Raw genomic sequence first — 20,820 nt, 5'->3', positions numbered from 1 at the left:
AATGGTCTTTTCTGCAGAGCTGTGTATTTGTAAGAATGTTTGCCAGAGTCAACTCCCTTCTCTTAAACATTTTAGATCAGGCAGCTGCGTGGACAGCCCTCCAAGTTCCAGAATACCAGTGGTGGCGTTTATCAGGACCTATGTTTGGAAAGCCCAGCGTCTGCAGAAGGTGATTACCTCAGTTCGGACGAGGACCCTCTTCAGAGCCTGCCTGTGAGCTCCCTGTACCCACACCACTCTTCACCTCATCTGGACAGTCAAGGCAGCACAGACAGCGACGGCGAGGAAAGGAACCCCATTCAAACCCCCTGCCAAGACCCTCTGCCTAACCAGCAGCAGCTGTACCCGGGCATGGTGTGCACCGAAGGACTCGAGAACTGAGATTGCTTGAAATGGTGAGACGGGACGGACGGAATCCTTTAGGAATAGACTGCACAAAATGCACACATATATAGCGAGAGCGAGAGATTATGTACATTCACCCAGAAGCTGTCAGAGGTAGGGCAGGTAACCGATGCAAAGCGTGACACTCTCATAGTATACTTCACTCTCACTCGAGCTGTGTCCGAAACTTGAAAATGGCGCCTTTGCTAAGGCTCGTCCAAATCCAGCATTTGCCTTCCATCTGATTGACTTTTAATATCTCCACAATTTAGTGCATTCAGTTTGGCTGTTAGTGATAAAATGGCATCTGATGAAGAGATTAGAAATACAAGAATACATCTTTTTTTTTTTTTTAAACCTACACAGAAATGACATTGTATTCACTAAATATTTGATTTATGTCTAAACTTTGTTCTAGATCATTAGATGTGACGTTTGGCGTACTTGGCAGCTGCTTTCAAATTCGGACACAGCCTCTATGTCTCTCTCTCTCTTATACTTTCTCTTTGTCTTTTTGTCAGTGTGTCTGTTGCACAGTCTTTAAATGTATTGTATTTCTTCCCAGGACTGAATTTGGAGTTCTGTGTTACAAAACACATACACAGAGAAGTCAAACTGTCCTCTTCTCAGAGTGCCAGAAAGTTTGGTCATTTTTGCCATTTTCTCCTTTCAGAAAACAGTGTGGCCTTGAAACTACCTCTAATTTAACCAGACACTCACTCGATCCCTGTGAGCATACCACCTTCACCAGTACAACAGCCATCTGGCTAGAAATGAGGTCACAGAGGAGAGAAAAAGCAAGCAGGATACACACCTTCGGGTACACTAAAAGTTTGGCTTTGGAAATCAAGGGATTGTCTTTGTCACACTCACTTGGCGTAAAACGTAGGGACCATCTCTACTGTTTCTTTAGAGGAAAGCAGCAGATTCGGTGCTTTTCTCAACCTGGACGTTTTTCGTTTTTCTGTCTTGTTCCTGTGGAGAGGATGTACACCTTTTATGTTTATCTCAAACGCAACAGACACTACAATCACTTTAATGAGAGGTGAAGGCTGAAGGAAAGAAAATAAGAATGAACAAAGTCTTGTTATATAACGTAATAGGGATGTTAATAGTTACATACATAGATGAATATTACCGTAGCTCATCCATGTATTTGTGTGTGTTTTATACAAAACAAAGAAAGGTGATCAAAATTTTGGATGGAGAAAAATCCATTGCTAAAGAACTCTTGTGTCAACATTGCCAAATGTTTTTTATGTTATTTATACGTTTATTTCTTTTATGTTTTTTTTAATAATGTTAATGTACTTCATGCATAGAGGCCAAACTATTTAATTTATACTATTCTTCTGTGCCAATCCTGAAAAACAGCATGAAGCTGAAACTACAGGGTCTCCAGAAAAGAGATTAGTTTGAAAAGGGTAAAGAACAGATAAAACAACTGCTGCTATGACATATCTAATTAGTTATTTTATTATTATTAATATTATTATTATTTATCATTTTTACTCCCATGTAAGGTAGATCTATAAATCCAAGATAAACTGTGAAGTTATTATTGACTTGGCGCTTACCAGCAATGAGTTGCCTAGATTTGTACACTACATAAATACCCTCAAGCAACTATGCGATATTGATTTGCAGTTCACATTTCAAATGTTAACCATCTTAAGCATTGATCCTGATTTTTATGGGTTTATGCTGATTCAAAAGCAACTTCCTGAAGCATTTATGAAGACTAGCTCTTGGTTTTTAAAGACAGTTTGCTTGCGTTTGACTGAACTACAGAAGGTTTACAAGCAAACGTAACTACTCAACTAAATTACAGTTCATTTACAAACTATTGCAAGATTTTGTATATATACATTATATTATACAAATATTTCATATTTGTAACAGTTTCCTTCCTTTTAATCGAGTTTGGTCACTTTAATTTTTTTACCCACAATTTCATAACCTGTCTTGAAGACTTCCATCTAACTCTGTACTGTCTACGATGCCGATCAGTGTCATTGCCTTTCCCCACCACTGCCTCATTTTGCTAAAGCTCGTCGGTCGTTGCATTTATCAGACATTTTACATGTTTACATGACTTTCTGAGAGCGATACATTGCCGACATTTGCACCCTTTACTGGTTTTTGACAAAAACCAGTGAGACGCTGCTCTCAGTCATATCTCTGACAGTATGATGCATTACAAGACATTGGAGTTTTGGGGAGAAGTATTTACAGTACGTGCTGAATATGACATGAAAACCATTTAAGTGTGTTCATAAAGCATATCTCCTTTTGAGTGGTTGCAAGTTCTCAAGGTAGCCTGGGGTTGCTGTTTTAACGTGCCACAGTGTTTTATTGACTGAAAATTATTATTTTATTTATTTTTTTGTCTAATGCAAAATTGTTTGGTGGAACTGCTTGTTGTAGAGTTGCTATTTTTTTTGTTGCTTTGCACCTTTCATTTCTTTGCTGGTCTTTAAAGGGAAACCTCAGAGGGTCCCAGAAGCTGTAAGACTTTATCAAGCAGTTGTTGTACCAACATTTGTTCTGGTTTGGGACTGTTGGATTTCAAATAGTCGAAGGAAACTTTCTTCACAGCTTGATTACAAAACACAACGGTTTTGTGGTGTGAGTTTTAGCTTCTGAAGAATATTTGCTAATAGGAAATCAGAAATGGCTGTTTTGAAATGAACTTGGAATGAGAGTTGTTGTTTAAGGACTTAATTTTGTTTAAAATAATAAGAAGTCAGTCTTATTGGGAAGGCTTTTGCAAGCTTGTTTATTGTTACCTGACTAGGAACGTACCATGTTCAGATTGTCAATGGGTGGCTAATATGATCAAACACATTTGTCTCACATTGAGCTCTAATTTCAGTCACCTTCAGAATGGCTGAATTATATTCTAATCAGTGGAAGAAGAAAAAAATATGAATGAAAAATGTTACAGTGATTGACTCATAGTACTGATATTATTAGTTTTCCCTGCATAAAGTCTATTGCGTATCTCAGAAACACTATATCACTGTTTCAGTTGAAGCTGAAGACTTTTATGTACTGTTATCAGAAGTTTTTTGTTTTTTTGGTAACATCCTTTCATGGCAGTTTTTATCTCACTTTTCTTTTTTTTGTTCTTTCCTTTTTTTTTTTTTTCTTCTAGTTGTTGCTTGAAGGTTACCATGTAAGCAATGATCATAATGAAACCCTGATTGGTTTCATGAAAGATATGTTGTAGTTACAGTAGACAACCTAACTACAACAAAATGCATAAATGACACTTTTATGCATGAGCTTGAAGAAAATCACTGTTCAGAAGAACACTGTATTATTTAATGCCTCCTTTTTTGGTCTTCCATTTTCTTAAGTACTGTAAATGTGGAGATAAATTGGGAAAATAATATTTGTATATAGCGCATGTAATGTCATTCAAGTGTTACAATCATACAGAAAATGTTCGTACTGTATGTACTGAATTCAGTGTTTTCATTCATATGTAGTTTGACTGCTATTTCAAACACTGTGTGTATCAAAACAGCAACCCCAAAAGCAGAGGTCAATATTTCATACACACCACATTATGCTTTCAGGTGTAGCCATATTGAATAAATGGCCAGTGAGGGCATGAGGTCATAACGCAGAGGCTGATGTGACATCACCTCCTCTATAGTGCTCCAACAGCTGCCTTACCTCCTTTCACCAGTACATAAATGTCCAGTAGTCTCCCCGTGATCACATCCTCTCTCTCTTACAGTTTTACTGATGTGTTATTAAGAATGACAGTACTAAAGATTATATAAATGGCAATGTTATCAAATGATGATCCAGTGTTCTGTATTTGATGATAAAATGTATTTAAAAAAAAAAATAAACATTTATGCTATACATTTGCGAAGTTCAAATTTTGGTGTCATGCGTATGTATTATTTTTATAAGATGAATTCTTTACAATTTTGTTTTTTTATTTCTGGTAGAAAATATTCATCTTAAAATTATGCAGAATTAATGTCTATATAAAATAATACAAATATTAAAAATATGGTAACCAAAAAAAAAAAGAAATTAAATATATACTGTATATAATTTATTTTTTATTAAAATGGAACATATTTTGGTCTAAAATGACTGAAGAACCACCAGAGTGCAACATCCAAACAACATTGGATCCCATTGACTTTCATTGTGGACAAAAAAGACTTCAAAATATCTTCTTTTGTGTTTTACATAACCACTAAAGTCCTACAGATGAGGGTTGGTATATGACGAAATGTTCATTTTGACTAAACTGACCCTTCGAAGCTCTGCATGGATGTAGCATCATGCAAAAGTCATTGTTTTGGTTTAGAAATTTGTCTGATCTTGTGATCTAGTTATGCATCTTATCTTGTTTCATATTGAATAAAGCAAATTTAAAGGGATAGTCCACCCAAAAAAAAAAAAAAGACATTTCTGTCATCATTTAGTCAGCCTCAAGTTCATCCAAACCTGTATGAATTTCTGTCTTCTCTGGAACTCAAAAGAAGATACTCTGGAGAAAGTACCAAACACTTGCTGGTACACACTGTCAGTGGGGACCAGAAACTGTTTGGTTACCCATATTCTTCAAAATATTTATGTTCAACAGAAGAAAGAAACTCATACAGGTTTTGCACAAATTTAGTGTATGTAAATAATGACTCATTTTTCACTTTTGGGTGAACTATCACTTTAATTAGGCCACTTAAGTCCTCATCCCATGTGTGCCCTGCTAAAAAAAAAACAATAGAAGCCCAATAGAAACCATCACAGAAATTCCAAAGGTTTCCATTAAAATACCATTATAAACCATTAGCTTTTTCCAGTAAAACCATTACAAAATTCCTTTTTGTAGTGTGTTTTGGGCATTTTTCCAATAGGATTTAACATCCCACCAATAGAATCCATCACATACCAGTAGACACCATTATAGTTTCCATTAAAACCAATACAATTCCTATTATAAACATTAAAACCATTACATTTTCTATTGTGTTTTGGGCAGGGTTCTATTGTTTTTTTCAGCAGGGTGCACTGACCATTTGTAAACATTTCAAATTTCTTGATGTGGAAAAATCTGCTTTTTAAAAACCTGCAAACTGCAGCTTTAGACCAACCAAGCTGAGCGTTTCTTCCTATTTGTCATCACTACAGTGCAAATGTCACGCTGCATGGTCGGCCTAAATGTGAGGACTTAATGTCAGTTATTTAAATGGTTTTAAGGCACGGGGAAAAGAGCTAAGTCTTGTTGCACCTCGCACAACCACACTCCTCACGGTTTTTCTACAGTCTCATCACTTTTCCCTTTCTTCCTGTCTTCCTCTCTTCCTCATCTGTCTGCATGGGGTCTGTGACTGTTTAATACTTTTAAAATGATGCGTCATAATCACACCTTCGAAACCATATCACACTCCTGGGCCTATATGGATTACATTTGCAATGAATGACTACTGCAGCCATTTTTGCAATGAGAACATAAAATCACCACAGTGCTTTTTATTAGTCACATCCACGGTTAAACTAAGATGTATGTCCAACAGAAAAGGCTTTGTTTTCGATGAGAGCACCCTGATTTATTTTGCTGGTTCCTTCGCACTGCAGCAGTAGTTAGGGTTAGTTTAAGTCTGGTTTGTAACAGCGCGAGGCAGAGCGCGCGGCGGAAACTGACGCGTCTGTGGTCGGCCGGTTTTGTGAGCGCGCGTTACCGAGGTTTCAGTTTTGCTGCGCTTTAAGGAGCGCGCACCTGTCCTCAGTGATTTATTACTGCTGGTGACAGAGCGAGACACGACACCGTAGCACGGCCTAATAAATACAGCAATAAATACAGTCAGATAAAAAAAAAGTGAGAAGAAGTATTGCATTTAATGTTCATTTTATAATAGAAACACCTCGGCTGGCTCTGGACGCATTTACTGGTAAGTCCTTACGGTTTATTTTGAAGATAATGGCGCTAATGGCAGTGAACTGACAAAAATCATTCGTTTTTCAAATAGGTTTAGGTTTTACCATGACATTTTCACTTAATACCCCAAAAACCACCAGTCTTCACAGCAATGCCTAAACTTTCAATTAAATTAAATTTTAAATTAGATTAAAATATACTTTTTGATGAGTTTCTGTGTCCCTGCACACCGTTAGATATTTATGAAGCATTTTAAAACATAATGTAGCCTAATATCAAAGTCTTCATTCTTAAGATCTTCTTTCTACATTCACTTGCTTACTATCAATAAGATCACAAAGTTAAAAATTATCATTTGAAGTAATTACACAAACTGTAAAGAAATTTAGTTTTTTTCCCCTCCCATTTGTACTTGCAATACCAGAATCATAAAATTGTGCATTTAATACACCTGTGATATAAAAATATAGCTTTTTTTTCAATACTGTAAGATGTCTCTGTAAGATTTTCTTTCTGTGGTAAAAGAAAAATAGACAAAAAATCAATTTGAAAACGTTTATTCATTGAAGAATGGCTAGATTTGCTTTTTATTTAACTTTATTTTTAAAAAATTCAATATTTGTTTTAAGATCTGTAGTCTGTTTTTGCCCCAGTACACACAAAGTTTTTCTATTTTTGAGTTAATATTTCATGATTAAATGGATAATCAACATGACCAAGACCTAAAAGATTTACTACAACAATCATGAGTGTTTCGCTTAAATAGTACATTGAGCATTTAATGAACTCTTATTTAAAAGCAATACATGTTACACAGACCTTTACGTAATATATAGATTTTTTTCTTATTACTCTGTTAAATATTACATTTTTGGTAAACCAGATACAGCCTTTAAAGAGTTCTTTTTATTTTATAAATAAGGAATATCAAGTAATTTATTTTGAAAATTGCCACAGTATTTCAAAATCTAAACCTATTTTTAAACAGATCTATTTATTATATGACATCATAAAACAAGCGTAGACCATGGAAGGTGCTATAGAAATGTCTATATTCATATATATATATAGCTCATCTCCACTGAAACTCTAAGTAATATCTAATTCATTTCATAAAGTGATTGTAAGTAATGGAAATTAAGTATTTCAACAGGAATACGCTAACATGAAGTTGCTCTGATTATTATCTGAGAATCTCTGACTTGCAAGATGAGAACGCATTTCCGTTTAGTATCCTGAGTTTGTATTTCATGAATATTCAAAAAAAAACATTTTTTTTATTTGGGAAATGCATTTTTGCCCTCACGAAGGCTGTTGCTTGCAAAATTTGGAGTCATTGATGCTTAAAGCAAAGCCAAGCAGAGAGATATAGGAAAAATTATTTTAGACTCTTAAGAGAATCTGTGCTTCCCCTGACAAAAATAAATAAAACCATTTATTATTTATTTTTCATTATAAGCAGAGATCAAAATTAGTTACTAGTGCACAACATTTAATCCTCATTTAAATCAATACATATATTATGCTGAGATTTAATATGCATCATGAAATATGTAATATATACGATTGTCATATATTTTCTTCTCTCCATTTTTAGTCCTGCAGGACAATCTTTTCTGTTGCTAGCTCTCTGTTCATTATGCCTCGTTCATTTCTGGTGAAAAAGAGCAGGAAGGGAGGCTTTCGTTCCTCTCTTCCCATCGCTGACGTGCCCTATCTAGGCCTGGTGGGCTGGTCTGTCCCCATAAAAGTGGCTACACTGCCAGAGGAATCAGGCCAAGAGATACAACCATATTCTCCAATCATGCACCAAAACAGCACACACAACAGTCTTGATAATGACTGGAAAACAGGTACGATGATAAACAAAATTTATTTTTAATACGCGGGGAAGTTTTAGGGATTCCTTTTTATTTTTTGTATAGCCATTTTCTCTTGTGTTTAACACTCATTCTTCATTGGGTTTCTGCAGATCCAGCAGGTTTCCGGTATGGCCCTCCTCCGTCTCCAGTGCACTGGTTACCAGTCAACTCTAGAGACATAGCAGACATACAAGGGCTCAACAGCAGAGACAGTTCACTGGACTGTTCTCTGATGAGTCCTCGGAGGGATTTGGGCCCAAAACATTGCAGCTTATGTGGCAAGGTATGCCTTTTTGTGTCCAAAGAAAAAAAAAGACTTAGAAGACAAAGTTATATGTAACACTGACTGAAACAAATGAAACACTGAAGCAAACTGTCTTCAGGCCATTTTTGGAAGATTTGTTTAAAATACAAATCCACTCGTTTGACCAGCTCCTCCAGTCCATAAATCTTGCTCACCAAGAAATAGAAGACAAAACATTTTCCTTGAGTAGCTCTTTAATTATATTTCACTTTATTTTGACCTCAAGCCTTTCTATGAAGGGAAAAACTTTTCACTTCCTGAGTCGTTCTTTAAACAGTTCTGTTTTTAATTTTTCTCCATTAGGTTTTCTCCTCTCTCGCTCGTCTGGAGTCTCACGTGTACAGATTGCATGGCAGTCATCATGGGCGGTCTCTAGTATTCCGTGACAGCAAAGACCTCATGATGCCATGCAGGGTGAAGGTATGACCATTCCTTTGCTATTTCTTTTTTTTGTGGATTCACGATAAAAGGTTGTTATATGTCTCCCTCTGATGCTGAATAGTGTAACTGCAGCCTTAGTACTGGTCACACAGTGTACATTGTACTTTTTTTAATGGAATATACATACATAGTATATATGTGCATATGTGTGTGTGTGTATATATATATATATATATATATATATATGTAATATTTTTCTTGTAAACCATTTTTGTATGTCGATTTTGGTAAACCATAAAGTTATTTGTGAATTGTCATTAAATTTGTTCCATTTCAAATTTCAGGAACGAACATTTGAGTGCAATGAATGTGGCAAGGTATTCAAACGCTCATCCACTCTGTCCACCCACCTCCTGATCCACTCGGACACGCGGCCATATCCCTGCCAATACTGCGGCAAGAGATTCCACCAGAAATCCGACATGAAGAAACACACCTTCATACACACTGGTGAGGCTCACAGAGATTTGAAACTTTGAATAGATTCGGATAGATCTATTTAGTCTATTATCAGAACCTTACAAAATAACTAATGTGTTAATAACAGTAAAGTACACCGCATTTCATTTACCATATATTGAGTGCATGCGTTTTGATTGCTCCTCATTTGACAAGGTTTATTTTGTGATTTGTTCAGGAGAGAAGCCGCATGTGTGTAAAGTGTGTGGTAAAGCCTTCAGTCAGAGCTCCAACCTGATCACACACAGCAGAAAACACTACAGATCCTTCAGCTGAACACTTTCCTCCAGGAGGATCCCAACCAAGACCTCTGTGAATAAGTTAGCTTTAAACACAAAAAGTATTATAAATTATCAAGTGCATATTTTCTTCTGTATGTTTTTAAACCAAGTCATTTATTCACACAGCAGTGCTTAAGAGCATTACGTGTGAGATGTAAACGAAAGTGTCATCATAGCTGTACATTAGTAATAAATGAATACTAAGAAAAAGATAGAGTGCACAATTAAATGCAATGTTGAGTCATATAGATGGATCCGTGATACAGAAATGAGTCAAGCAGCAGTGCAGCTGATGGCCGCAGGTTCATTTGAGTCACTGCAAAACAAGTTTGTTTATAGCGGTTCACACAAGTTGAACTTGTGCATAAATCCACAGAAAGCAACAATCAGACATCAAGTTTTCACAGTTTTTTCTTCTAAAGTGCATCGATTCGAACGCCATTTTAAAACTTCATAACAAGTAAATGACTTTCAAAGCTTTATTGTTTTGCAATTGCTATTAAGACTGTACATCTGTCAAACAAAAAGAACGATGATTATTAGTTGGGCTTTATCCAGCTCAGCCGCCTTCTCTCAGGACTTCACATTAATGGGATCTGGAAAAAGTGCTTTAGGTGAATGAAATGCAACCAGTAAAAATTTATAAATGTCTGTAAAACAGCAGCTCTAAAGACTGTAGTAGACCTATTAGGAGTCAGATTCATAAACCATAAATTATGGCTGTAATTGCATACTGTGGGAATGAAGTGCAATGCCTGACACTCACCTGCAAAGCAGCCCTCAACACATGGACCATCTGATGGCAGACAAACCTCAGTTGAACACATAAAATAAATCTGATGAATCAAAAAAAAAAAAAAAGTTACATGTGAAATTAAATTTGACTAGATGACATCTATATTTCTAAGCACTTCCAGAGCTGCTTTCTACCTCCTCGTCTGTCTGCAGATTGGCTTCTTCAGACAGGAACTGGAATGTAGTGATTGTGAATCGTCTAACATGATTGATCAGGGCCTCTGCAGGTGTAGCAGGAGGCTTGTGGGTTGGGGTCTGGTCAAGGAAATTTGGGCACCTAAGTGTCAAAAAGGTTGAAATTAAGATTTTTTAAATGTTTGTTTTTTTTTAATGTTGAAAACTGTTGTGCTGCTTAATATTTGTTGAGAGCATTAAACCATTCAAAAGTTTGGGGTAAGATTTATAAAAAAAAAAAAAAAAATAAATATTCAGCAAGGATGCATTAAATTAATTAAGTGACAGTATACAAAAAAACTAAACCTTCTCGTACCCATCATAAATAAGGATCCAGGCAGATTTTGCAGAGCGTGGGTATGCAACACAGTAATGCACCAGCAGCATAGCAGTGGGGTCTGGAGGATTTAGCAGACGCACTTCCAGGTAAAGGGGTTTCCCCAGCAGCATGTGCAGAGGCTGGTGGTATTGTGGGTAATAATCATTGTAGTGTTCATCTGAATGAAGAGAGGCTGTAGTTAATGTACAAAATCTTATAATTTATTTTTTTATAAAAAACTTTGGTTGCCAAAGTCATTAAATGCCTTGATCATGTTAACATTTCACTTGGAAAAATGTTTTATATTTTTCAACAAACTGTAAGATAAGACTCAGCTAGGTTTTATAAGAAGAAAATGTTGTAAACCTTTTGCAATCCTGAGCTGAACTCCAAACACCCCCTGAGCTTTGATAGAAGGTCCGAGGGAGGGGCTTTTCACCAGATAACCCACACTTACCACTGATCCGGGTAAATAGCGACACTCAACCAGTAGCCTGGGACAACAGGGAACATGGAGTCTCAGCATAGTGCTTGGCTCTTTGTGCATCAGTGTAACTGCATTTTCATGAGTACCTTACAGGCGACTCTCTAGTGATGGTGCCGTAATTTAGACTGAGGGGCTGCACTCTATTCAGGATCTCCACCATATAGACGACCGTTTTACCCACCTCCTAGAGACAGTTCAGTTAGACTTGCACACAAACTTGCTCTCAGATACACACGTATTGCAACAAATCTACTCACAAATCTGTGCACCCCACATTCATCCAGAGGGATCTTGAAGAGGGCCATGTCAGCAGTTACTTTTTGGGGTGTACAAGAGTTGTCGCCAGCAGTGACGAGGCTGGTGGGGGACAGGGGCGGATCAGTGGCGGATGAATGAACCGAGAAAACAAAATGCCGATCCATTGTGCATTCTGATTGGAAACACACAAAATACAGTTTTCTTGAAAATGTTCTTGTTTGATTATGATAAATCTTTTAAGGCAAACATTTTACAAACAAAAACAATATTGTCAAATTAAGTAAATACAGCTGTCAGTTTAACATGTTTTGTCTAACTAATAAATTGTAATTAATACCTTATCACTATATACACACACAAACAATAAACATTAAATCAAAATGTTATCAGATTACTTGTGGTTTAAGGTATATGCTCAAAAACGATCAGGTGCTTTTCAAAACATTTACTGAAAAAAAGAAAAAAGAAAAAAAAAGGTAACGCTTTACTTGTAGTCTTTCTACATAACGCATTATAAAAAATAAAAAAAAATACGCCTTTTATTGTACCTTATGATGCATTCTATAGCCTAATGAATACCTGTTACAGCTGTATAAAGCATACTGAAGCACATCACAAATAACCAGTTTCAGATGTAACAAGAAATTTGCAAATATAATAATGCATTTTAACTTGAATGCATTATAACCTTCCATAAATAATTGTAATTAAACTATGCATATGCTTTGGGAATGACCAGATCATGTGCAAGATTTTTGGGATTTGGTGCTTGATGTTCTGTACAAGGTCACCCGGACTTGTTTTCCCAAAGATCCTGTTCTTTTACTGTTGAATGGCAACTCTTAATTTCCTCTAAAAGAGAAAGACTGGATATTTTGGTTAGCTGCAAAGAAACTTTTCGTTCAACGATGGAAACCTCCCCATGGGTTAGTAGTTAGCAGATACATTTTCTTGTTCACTGTAATATATTTGCTACTTGGGAGAGAAAAAAAAAAAATTTGTAATTAAACTACATTATGAATGCTTTTATATTGCATTATACATAAAGGTTGCCAAATGTTCTTTATAATTGGAAGCATATTTAGGTAATTGTTTTGAGTTTTAACGTTAAATACTACACACAATTTTGAATTAAGGTTTACGATTCCATTTGGATTTAATTTGTCCAGCTCACCGTCCATGGGGTAATAACACGATCGGGTGTCTGTAGAATAACAGCAGCCTCTGTCTTGGCACTCAGATGATGATAACACCCCGGATCCACAGACCAACTGCTGATCAGGTGCAACGTTGCACTCTGCACAACAAAAATGCAGTTTTTAATTTTATTTAAAAAAATGATATTGATATATATATATATATAAAGTTTCAAAGTCAAAATGTTTGATTCCACTCATTAGAAAGATTCATACCGTACCTTGACTGAACAAAGCCTGACACTCCAGCAATGACTCAACTGTGCGCCCTTTTGGTATCTGATATTTTAATATAATTCTGTACAGTCCATCCTGATTAACAGAAACAAATATTCATGAAATCAAAGTAGCCATACAACTTGCATAACAATGAATGACATCACAGACCTTCTGAGTCATGTGACAGGAAGAGTAAGGCAGGAGGATGTTCATGGTACCATCTTTACCCCTTTTTATAGAGTACCCACAATGACTTGGGGCCTCCAAAATAGGAACAGCTTCTGTTTTTATCCCATTGGAAGGGGCTATAAAAGAAAAGTCAAATTAAGTTTGTTTTTGTTTTTTTTTCCCATTTGATATATTAAAAGCCTGAACCTCAAACTCACCTTGTACAAAGAGGCCAGATGTTGGTCCAGGTGGCAGTTTTACACTCATATGTTGGCTAGAACACAGCACCTGAAATTCAGGGGGTGGGCGAGCGGGTATGGGTTTGGTTGTAAGGTGAGGAGTGATTTGGTGCAAAGGTTTGATTATAACAGGAGGAACTGTAGATTGTGTGTCTATATCGCCAATGTAGTGACACTGAAGCTGTAGGGTTCGGTATCGCAGTTGAGAGAGATCCCAGAACCTGACATATAGAGAGATCACTGTGGAGGACTGAAGAGATTTAAAAAAAAAAAGAAAAAAAAAAAAAGAAAAAGGCAGAGAGTGAGAGTCATACCTGATACCTGTTAAACACTGGACAATATGCGGAGAGTAACCAAAAGCCATTCCTAACCCAATGCTAAACAACAATTTTAAAGAAAAAGAAATAATCTGTAGTCATTTTAATTATATAAAACTAATTTTGCAATGTTTTGCAAGGTTGTGAAAAGGTCTCATTACTAATACCAGTTACTTATTAAAACTCTACTAGCCAATTCCATAAAGCTGTAAAATGTTTTAATTTAGTAAAAAATAAATAAAACTATTTAATTATGTACTCTCAGCTATAGTTTTTATAATTGTAAAATTGTGATCTTAAACAAAAAAAGTATCAGCTGCTTTTAATATATTTACTGAATTTATATACATTATCAATATATACTGAGATACATTTACTAAATTTGATTGATTATAAATTACTTTTATATGAGAATTGTAAAAGCTACACACTTGATTCCAATTCTGAATGAAGGATTATTATTCTATTTCATTTATTAACCAATTTATTCAATAACGTGTTGGAATACGGCTCACCATTTTTTGTGTGTGGCAGGAAGGCAGTGGTGAAGAGAGCACAACACTGCCACCTCTGGAGTGGAGTGTGTAGTTACAGGCGGCTGGGACAGATGGAATGGAGATCCAGGTATTTGTCTTCACATCTTCAAATATCACCAGAGAGAAGCAAAAAACAAAACTTTGATATGCATGTGCAAAGAAACTACACCACTGGAAAAAATTACTTTCTATTTTTGAAACAAGTCCCTTACGAACATCAAAGCTGCATTTATTTGATCAAAATAAGAACAGTAATATTGTGAAATATTATTACAATCAGAAATCTCCTGAAACGTGGTTGAGAACCACTGCTATAGCTCACCTTTGACTTTAATGGAGTCCGCTCTTGCTAAGGGCAAAGTTGCCATTATTTTATCCCTCATGCAATTAAGAGATGGAGACTTCTTGGGGGGTTGTGCAGGAGGAGTCGGAGGAAAGACAGGGAGCAGGGTCGCTTGCATAAACGGAGGGATTAGAGGATTGTATGTAGGTTGAGGAAATGTCCATGGCATTGATTGCGAAGCAGTGGTCATGGCAAGTGGGGGATGATAGTACAGCATGGGATACTGAGAACAGAAACTCTCGGGATAAGGGGGACAGGATATAGGGTACGGTGAATATTGTGGAGGGGGCATCATTGGGTATTGGGGTACCGTCTCTTCATGTGTTTGTTGTATTTGATCCACAGATAGAGACAGATGTTGTTGAACAGAAGGTTTAGGAGTATCAACAGGAGGTGCCAGATGATGAAGGGGATACATGGGATAAATGTGAGCAGGCGGTTTCTGGTGCTGATAAATACTGGGTATCTGATGGATGGGATCTGTGCCATGATGAGAAGTATATGGGTATTTGTTAGGGTGAAACTGTGGTACTCCAGGTTGTTCATAAGGAAGGTGAGGGATCACAGCAGGTTTAGATGTTTCTGGCTTAGGTGTTGCAGGTTTCCGAGTGACTTCAGGGACTGCTGGGAAAGCAGGAACATGTGGGATAAAAGGCACTTGCTCCTGACTGGGCCGCAGTAGTTGATGGAATGGATTAGAATGAAGGGAAGGAAGAAACTGAGACTGGCGGTGAGGAAATGGACAAGAGAGGGTGAACTGCTTTCCATCCAAGATGACAACAAGGAAGTTTTCTTCATCCTACAGAAACACAAGTGAAACTTCTCAAACAAGCACCTTGTGTGACATTAGGGACACTAAGGCCTTGTTTACACTATCAGTTAAATGTGACCGATTTTTTACTCAGATGTGACACAGATTGGATGTGTACTATGACTGTGTAAACAGGGGGGACCCTGCATTTGGATATTTTGAGATCGGTTTCATCCCTCAGTCATATGAGGAAATAAATCAGATATAAATCATGTGTGCGCCAATGCGACTCATGTAAACGGGCAGATCGGATTTGAGGCATTGTGTTCTGTACGTCATTAAAACTGCGACAATTTGGTACTTCTCCACAGTTTAATGACGTGATATTCTCAAGAGGAGCACGTTTAGAGGCGGCAGTGTTGCCAAGTCTGTGGTTTTCCCACAGACTTGGGTTACTTTAACACTGTTGCCACGGGTTGCTTTTCATGTCCACATGTTGAAGCGACCCTAATAACATGATATTTAGCCCCTGGAATGCGGATTGTACCAGGGAACCCCGCCAAAAAATGTATTGCAAAGACCTGGCAACCATCCGAGGCAGTAAATGACAACAACAGGAAACATGGAGGTATGGCAAGTGTAAACGCATGAATTGGATATGGGTCACAATTGAAAGAACGTGTAAATGGACCATGCAAAAAAAAATTAATAAAATTCAGATATAGGCAACAAATCAGAATTGGGCATCAAGACCTGCAGTGTAAACGAAGTGTTCCTTTAGAGATTTTAGTATTTGTTTAGATATGAAAACAAATTTGAGGCGACAACCAAGAATTGTGATAAAACATTTAGGAAGAATATATACAGTTTCAACAATTGTTTTATATTTCCAAAGCATCATGTTGGCTATAATTGGCCATAATATTGTTATTAGCCTATACAGTATTTTAGATTCAGTTTAAGCATGGCTATCTACAGGTGCATCTCAATAAATTAGAATGTTGTGGAAAAGTTCATTTCAGTAATTCAACTCAAATTGTGAAACTTGTGTATTAAATAAATTCAGTGCACACAGACTGAAGTAGTTTAAGTCTTTGGTTCTTTTAATTGTAATGATTTTGGCTCACATTTAACAAAAACCCACCAATTCACATCTCAACAAATTAGAATATGGTGATCAGCTAATCAACTCAAAACACCTGCATTCTAATTTACTGACATGCACCTGTATATCAGTGATATTCAGTGTTGCCAACTTAGCAATTTTGTAGCTAAATTTAGCAACTTTTCAGACTACCCTAGCAACTTTTTCTTCCAAAAGCACCTAGCAACAAGTTTAGCTATTTTTTTATATTTATTTGGCAACTTTTGATAAGTGACTCATAGTGAATAAAAAGGCATGCATTTTCCATCTAAATTACATAAGAGGAAATTAAAGATGCTTAGCAGTACACACATCTTTAACATTAAGTTAGCTGCTGTTTGCAATTGTTAAATTTAATAATCATAATAATTGAATCATTGTTCATTTATGATACACCTTGTTAGTAGCTTGTACCTACGATTGTTGATCAGTTAGTACACTAAGAAAAACGGAAAAGGTATTATATAGTAATTTTCCAGGATATTATCCGTTATCCATTATCCGTTGTAACCCTGTAACTCGAAAACACAAAATACAATGCGTAATTTAAAATGCAGGTAAAAAAACAAGGAAAATTCCTATTTATTAACATAGATTTTATTTTATTTTACAGACTTTACTTAGAGTGGAGCACACTAAATAACTACTAATACACTGTTTAAAACTATAATTGTTCAGAATGTGTAGTTTTAGTTTACTAGTTAATAAGAATATAAAACTTAAATTGTAATCATTTTGTAAGTATAATCATCATAATTGTAAGTTTAATTAATTCAATTTTGTATTTAAAAATAATTCTATTTTAATATTATATTAGCATTTATATTATTTTACGAACAAATCTAAATTAACATATATAAAATATATTTTTTGACTGAGATGAGATGCAGTGACAATTTTGCATAGTGATTACGTAATGACGTCATCGCGCAATGACATCACAACGTCATTTAGCAACAAATCGACCTTCCTTTAGCAACTTTCCCTGAAAATGGTGATATTTTCAAAATGATTCCAAGGACAAATAGTAGAAACGCTCACCCTCATGTGAATTTTTCAAATCATCTACCAGTTTTAGATATTTCTGGAACTTTAAGACAACATGGCTTCAAGTGATAATGTTCTGGAATGTTTACAGCTACAATAAGTGCATATAAAACCAATTAAAAGCCTGAAATCCTTGGGATGAGTGGTTTTTAATAATCATTAACTATTCTTTACTTAAAAACTACTGAAGCAATTTTAATGCAAAACCAAAAAAAAACCACTTTTGTCTGGAAACCAAAGTAAGTGTGGCATATGCAAGGAGTTATTTTTTATTACAAGAAAACCATGAAATAGTGGTTGAATCCAAAGTAACATACTCTAAGGATAGACAATTTGTGTAAAAACTGAATTATGTACTATAAGCCTAATGCATTAAAAATCCATAAATGATCAACAAGTACAGTTGAAGAAAAAAAAATAGGGAAAAAGATTCACAAATGTGGTCATTTACCCCAAGTGTAGCAGATTCTAATGCCTTCATTTTAAATGTCCGTTTCTTACCTTAACAGTCACACATCTTGAGCTGAAAACAGTATGAAGTAGAACAACCTCAGAAGGAGAATGTATGCGATATGCACATGTCTCAGATAGGAGAGGCAGTATTTTCCGATTCACTGTGGATAACAAATAAATTGCGTTTAGGTCTTTAGGACTAATTTTGAATCTCTGAAGACAACTGTGAATAAAAGTATAAAAATTTGGTCTCAAGCTAAATTTAATTCTAACTTTAAGAGAATTTTCATCAATGTGAGAACAATGTGATCATTTGTGTTTTAAAAGGAGGTTAAAATGACTAACTTAAATTTAACTTGCCTTTAACCCTGTGTTTCTCTGCAGCTTCCCGGGCACCTTCTATTGCAATGACCATGCCAAATTGAGAGCACAAGACAGAAGGAGTTGGTTGTGAGATGACAGGTGTCACAGGACAGGATATCTTTATGGGACTGCCCCACCACAGCAATGAAAGCCCATAATTGCCATTCTGAAAAGGGGAAAGACTGATTAAAAGTTTGAATCTGGTCCATTCATTTATTTTTATTTCTGATTAAACAGCAAGCAACCCGTTAAATAAGAAATGTCAAAATTGTCAAAAAGAACAATCAGAAAAATATTTTGTACATTCTGGACATGTAATGCAGTGGTTTTCAATCCTGTTCCTCGGGACCCACTGCTCTGCCCATTTTGCATGTCTCCCTTATCTGACACACTCATTTGGGTTCATGGAGCTCTTTCCTAATGAGCTGATGATCTGAATCAGGTGTGTAAATTAGGGAGACATGCAAAATGTGCAGAGCTGTGGGTCCCCAGGAACAAGTTTGAAAACCATGATGTAATGTCATCTAGAATTGATTGGAATGTGTCAAGCATAAACTAATGTAATACTTTCTTGCTCTCCTTTCTCATAGCATGCTTAGTAAATAAAAACTAAGGAACTATGGTCCAAGACAAAATATTAGGTACCTCTTGTGTGATGTAGCACCCATCATATGGGGCCATTAGAACCAGATCTTCCCATGTGACCCTGACAGAATACCCACAATATGCAGGTACCTGGAATAAAGGCAGTGGGGCTCCATCCCCTGCAAGGACAACGAAAAAAAACCACACCAGTTAATTATCTGTAGCACCATCAGGGAGGAAAACAACAACAACATTAACCATTGACTGTCTCACCTCTTTCCACAAAGATGTGCGTGTATTCTTTTCCAGCAGCTGTTAAGGTCATTGCCTCTTCGGAACAGTGTACCATGGGTAATGCCAGCCACATAGATGTTGATGGGGAGCTAGAACCACTTTGAGGACTATACATTTTCCCAGAGATTGCTGGTCCCCCAAATGCTATCCAGTGATACAAAACAAACTATTGACCATTTTAAAAACACACTAGATTATTCATATTTCCACATTTACAATAACGTGAACACACCCGAGGTATCGCCTTGAAATCCATCTTCGATTTCAAAAGCTCTTCTGTGAAAACTTGTGAGAGCAGTGTTTTCAGTGGTAGAACCTATAGATGCACTATCCTTGTTGGATCGAAATTCATTCATGTATTTATTCGACGGCAGAGGTAGCGTTTCATTCTTATTTCTATTGGGAAAATCCGCTGAGACGTGAAGTTTTGAACTGGCGCGACGAAAGCGCTTGACATTCGAATTCGTTTCTTTGAACTCCAGCGCGCCGCTTTGGAGTTGTCGTGAAAATCCAGGTTTTTTGAAACTGTCCAGCACTTTACTGAAACTGCTTTCTCCGGAATAACCAATGCCTTCCCGCTCAAGCGTAGCGCTAAAAGTACGACAGTTGAGATGAAGTGCTATTGCTGATAATATAAAAACTGAGATGAATGTGTTTAGTTCCCAAGACATCGCCAGTTTGCTGTTTACCTCACGTGTGCACCCAAATTCGCACGGCCAAACAGCGAGTCTAATCAACACATTAATCTAGATCACATGTATGGGTCAATGACACGACGCTCTTTTTTTTTTTTTTATCTGGATCGGTTACGTTTTGAAAATTACCAATACACTGACGTCACTTTCCCGCCGCAACACGCCCCCGCCGGACTGAGTGAGATGGTCCTCACTGCAGAACACAAGATCCAGGGGGCGTGAATATTCATGCATAATTTAAATACATAATCACATGAAATCAAGATTTAAAATTTGTTTTTGTTTTAAATTCAGTAGAGAATTTAGTGCAATATTTGTCATTGCAACATTTTAGTGTAATTTTCACTAACAACCGTAACTGGATTAAATTCACTGTTATCCCACGGGACACTAGCAGTACACACATCACGTGAATTAAGTTCAATATTAATTCGGTGTGTTCCGCTTGAAGTGGCGCTGCAGACCCGATCGGTGTATGATATCAAAGATCGTGGCTGATAAATTAGTAGGCACACTATAAGAAAAATATCTAGAAAAATGGTAAAGGTAGCCTAATAGTAGTCTAATTTTCCAGGACATTATCCATTATCCACTGTAACCCTGTAACCCGAAAACACACAATACAATGCGTAATTTAAAATACAGGTAAAAAAAAAAAAAAAAAAAAACTGTGATATAAACATTGCAGACTATTTTTACAGACTTTTATTAGAGTGTAGCATACTAATACACTTAATTGTTCAGAATGTGTAGTTTTACTTTATAGCTAATAAATTTAAAAAAAAAAAAAATTGT

General features: G+C 36.3%; 2 protein-coding genes across 9 annotated transcripts in view; one reads left to right on the top strand and one right to left on the bottom strand.

The window, feature by feature from the left end:
* evi5l (ecotropic viral integration site 5 like) overlaps nt 1-9,678 on the top strand; it is a 45,997-nt gene extending 36,319 nt beyond the window's left edge. For 2 of the 7 annotated variants that reach the window (XM_058773537.1, XM_058773509.1), the window contains one exon: nt 76-4,268. In XM_058773537.1, coding sequence (XP_058629520.1) covers nt 76-381 — 306 coding nt within the window. In that variant the 3' untranslated portion in view covers nt 382-4,268. Of the gene's footprint in view, nt 1-75; nt 4,269-8,267; nt 8,441-8,764; nt 8,882-9,186; nt 9,353-9,539 lie in introns of those variants that run through there. The other 5 variants (XM_058773547.1, XR_009270796.1, XR_009270795.1 and 2 more) reach the window with 5 other exon arrangements.
* Nucleotides 9,679-10,072: 394 nt separating this feature from the next.
* Nucleotides 10,073-20,188, bottom strand: LOC131539148 (uncharacterized). 2 transcript variants are annotated; one of them, XM_058773503.1, is made up of 18 exons: nt 19,563-20,186; nt 19,310-19,474; nt 19,097-19,215; nt 18,449-18,617; nt 18,137-18,249; nt 14,673-15,492; nt 14,330-14,454; nt 13,477-13,747; nt 13,259-13,395; nt 13,093-13,183; nt 12,850-12,972; nt 11,675-11,847; nt 11,504-11,601; nt 11,297-11,424; nt 10,928-11,108; nt 10,573-10,714; nt 10,409-10,478; nt 10,073-10,238 (listed from the first exon to the last, which is right to left on the bottom strand). In XM_058773503.1, exons 1-18 carry the CDS (start codon nt 19,999-20,001, stop codon nt 10,216-10,218), a joined length of 3,387 nt encoding a protein of 1,128 aa, XP_058629486.1. In that variant the 5' UTR covers nt 20,002-20,186; the 3' UTR covers nt 10,073-10,215. The 2 variants fall into 2 exon arrangements, 1 of the variants encoding a protein (XP_058629486.1); XR_009270790.1 differs by lacking the exons at nt 10,073-10,238; nt 10,409-10,478; nt 10,573-10,714 and having other exon boundaries at nt 10,971-11,108; nt 11,509-11,601; nt 19,563-20,188.
* Between the last annotated feature and the right edge of the window lie 632 nt (nt 20,189-20,820).

This window comes from Onychostoma macrolepis, chromosome 01, assembly GCF_012432095.1.
Source record: "Onychostoma macrolepis isolate SWU-2019 chromosome 01, ASM1243209v1, whole genome shotgun sequence".
NCBI lineage: Eukaryota > Metazoa > Chordata > Actinopteri > Cypriniformes > Cyprinidae > Onychostoma > Onychostoma macrolepis.
Note: the sequence above shows the minus strand (reverse complement) of the source record. Positions and strands in the feature narration are given on the sequence as shown.

Bases quoted from the DNA above. Each gene is read 5' to 3' on its own strand.
- LOC131539148 (XM_058773503.1), bottom strand. From the start codon at position 20,001: ATGTCTTGGGAACTAAACACATTCATCTCAGTTTTTATATTATCAGCA. The intron at 19,475-19,562 runs GTGTGTTCACGT...ATCACTGGATAG, and splicing joins ATTTCAAGGCGATACCTCGG to CATTTGGGGGACCAGCAATC. The intron at 11,109-11,296 runs GTTTACAACATT...CTCTTCATTCAG, and splicing joins TCAGCTCAGGATTGCAAAAG to ATGAACACTACAATGATTAT.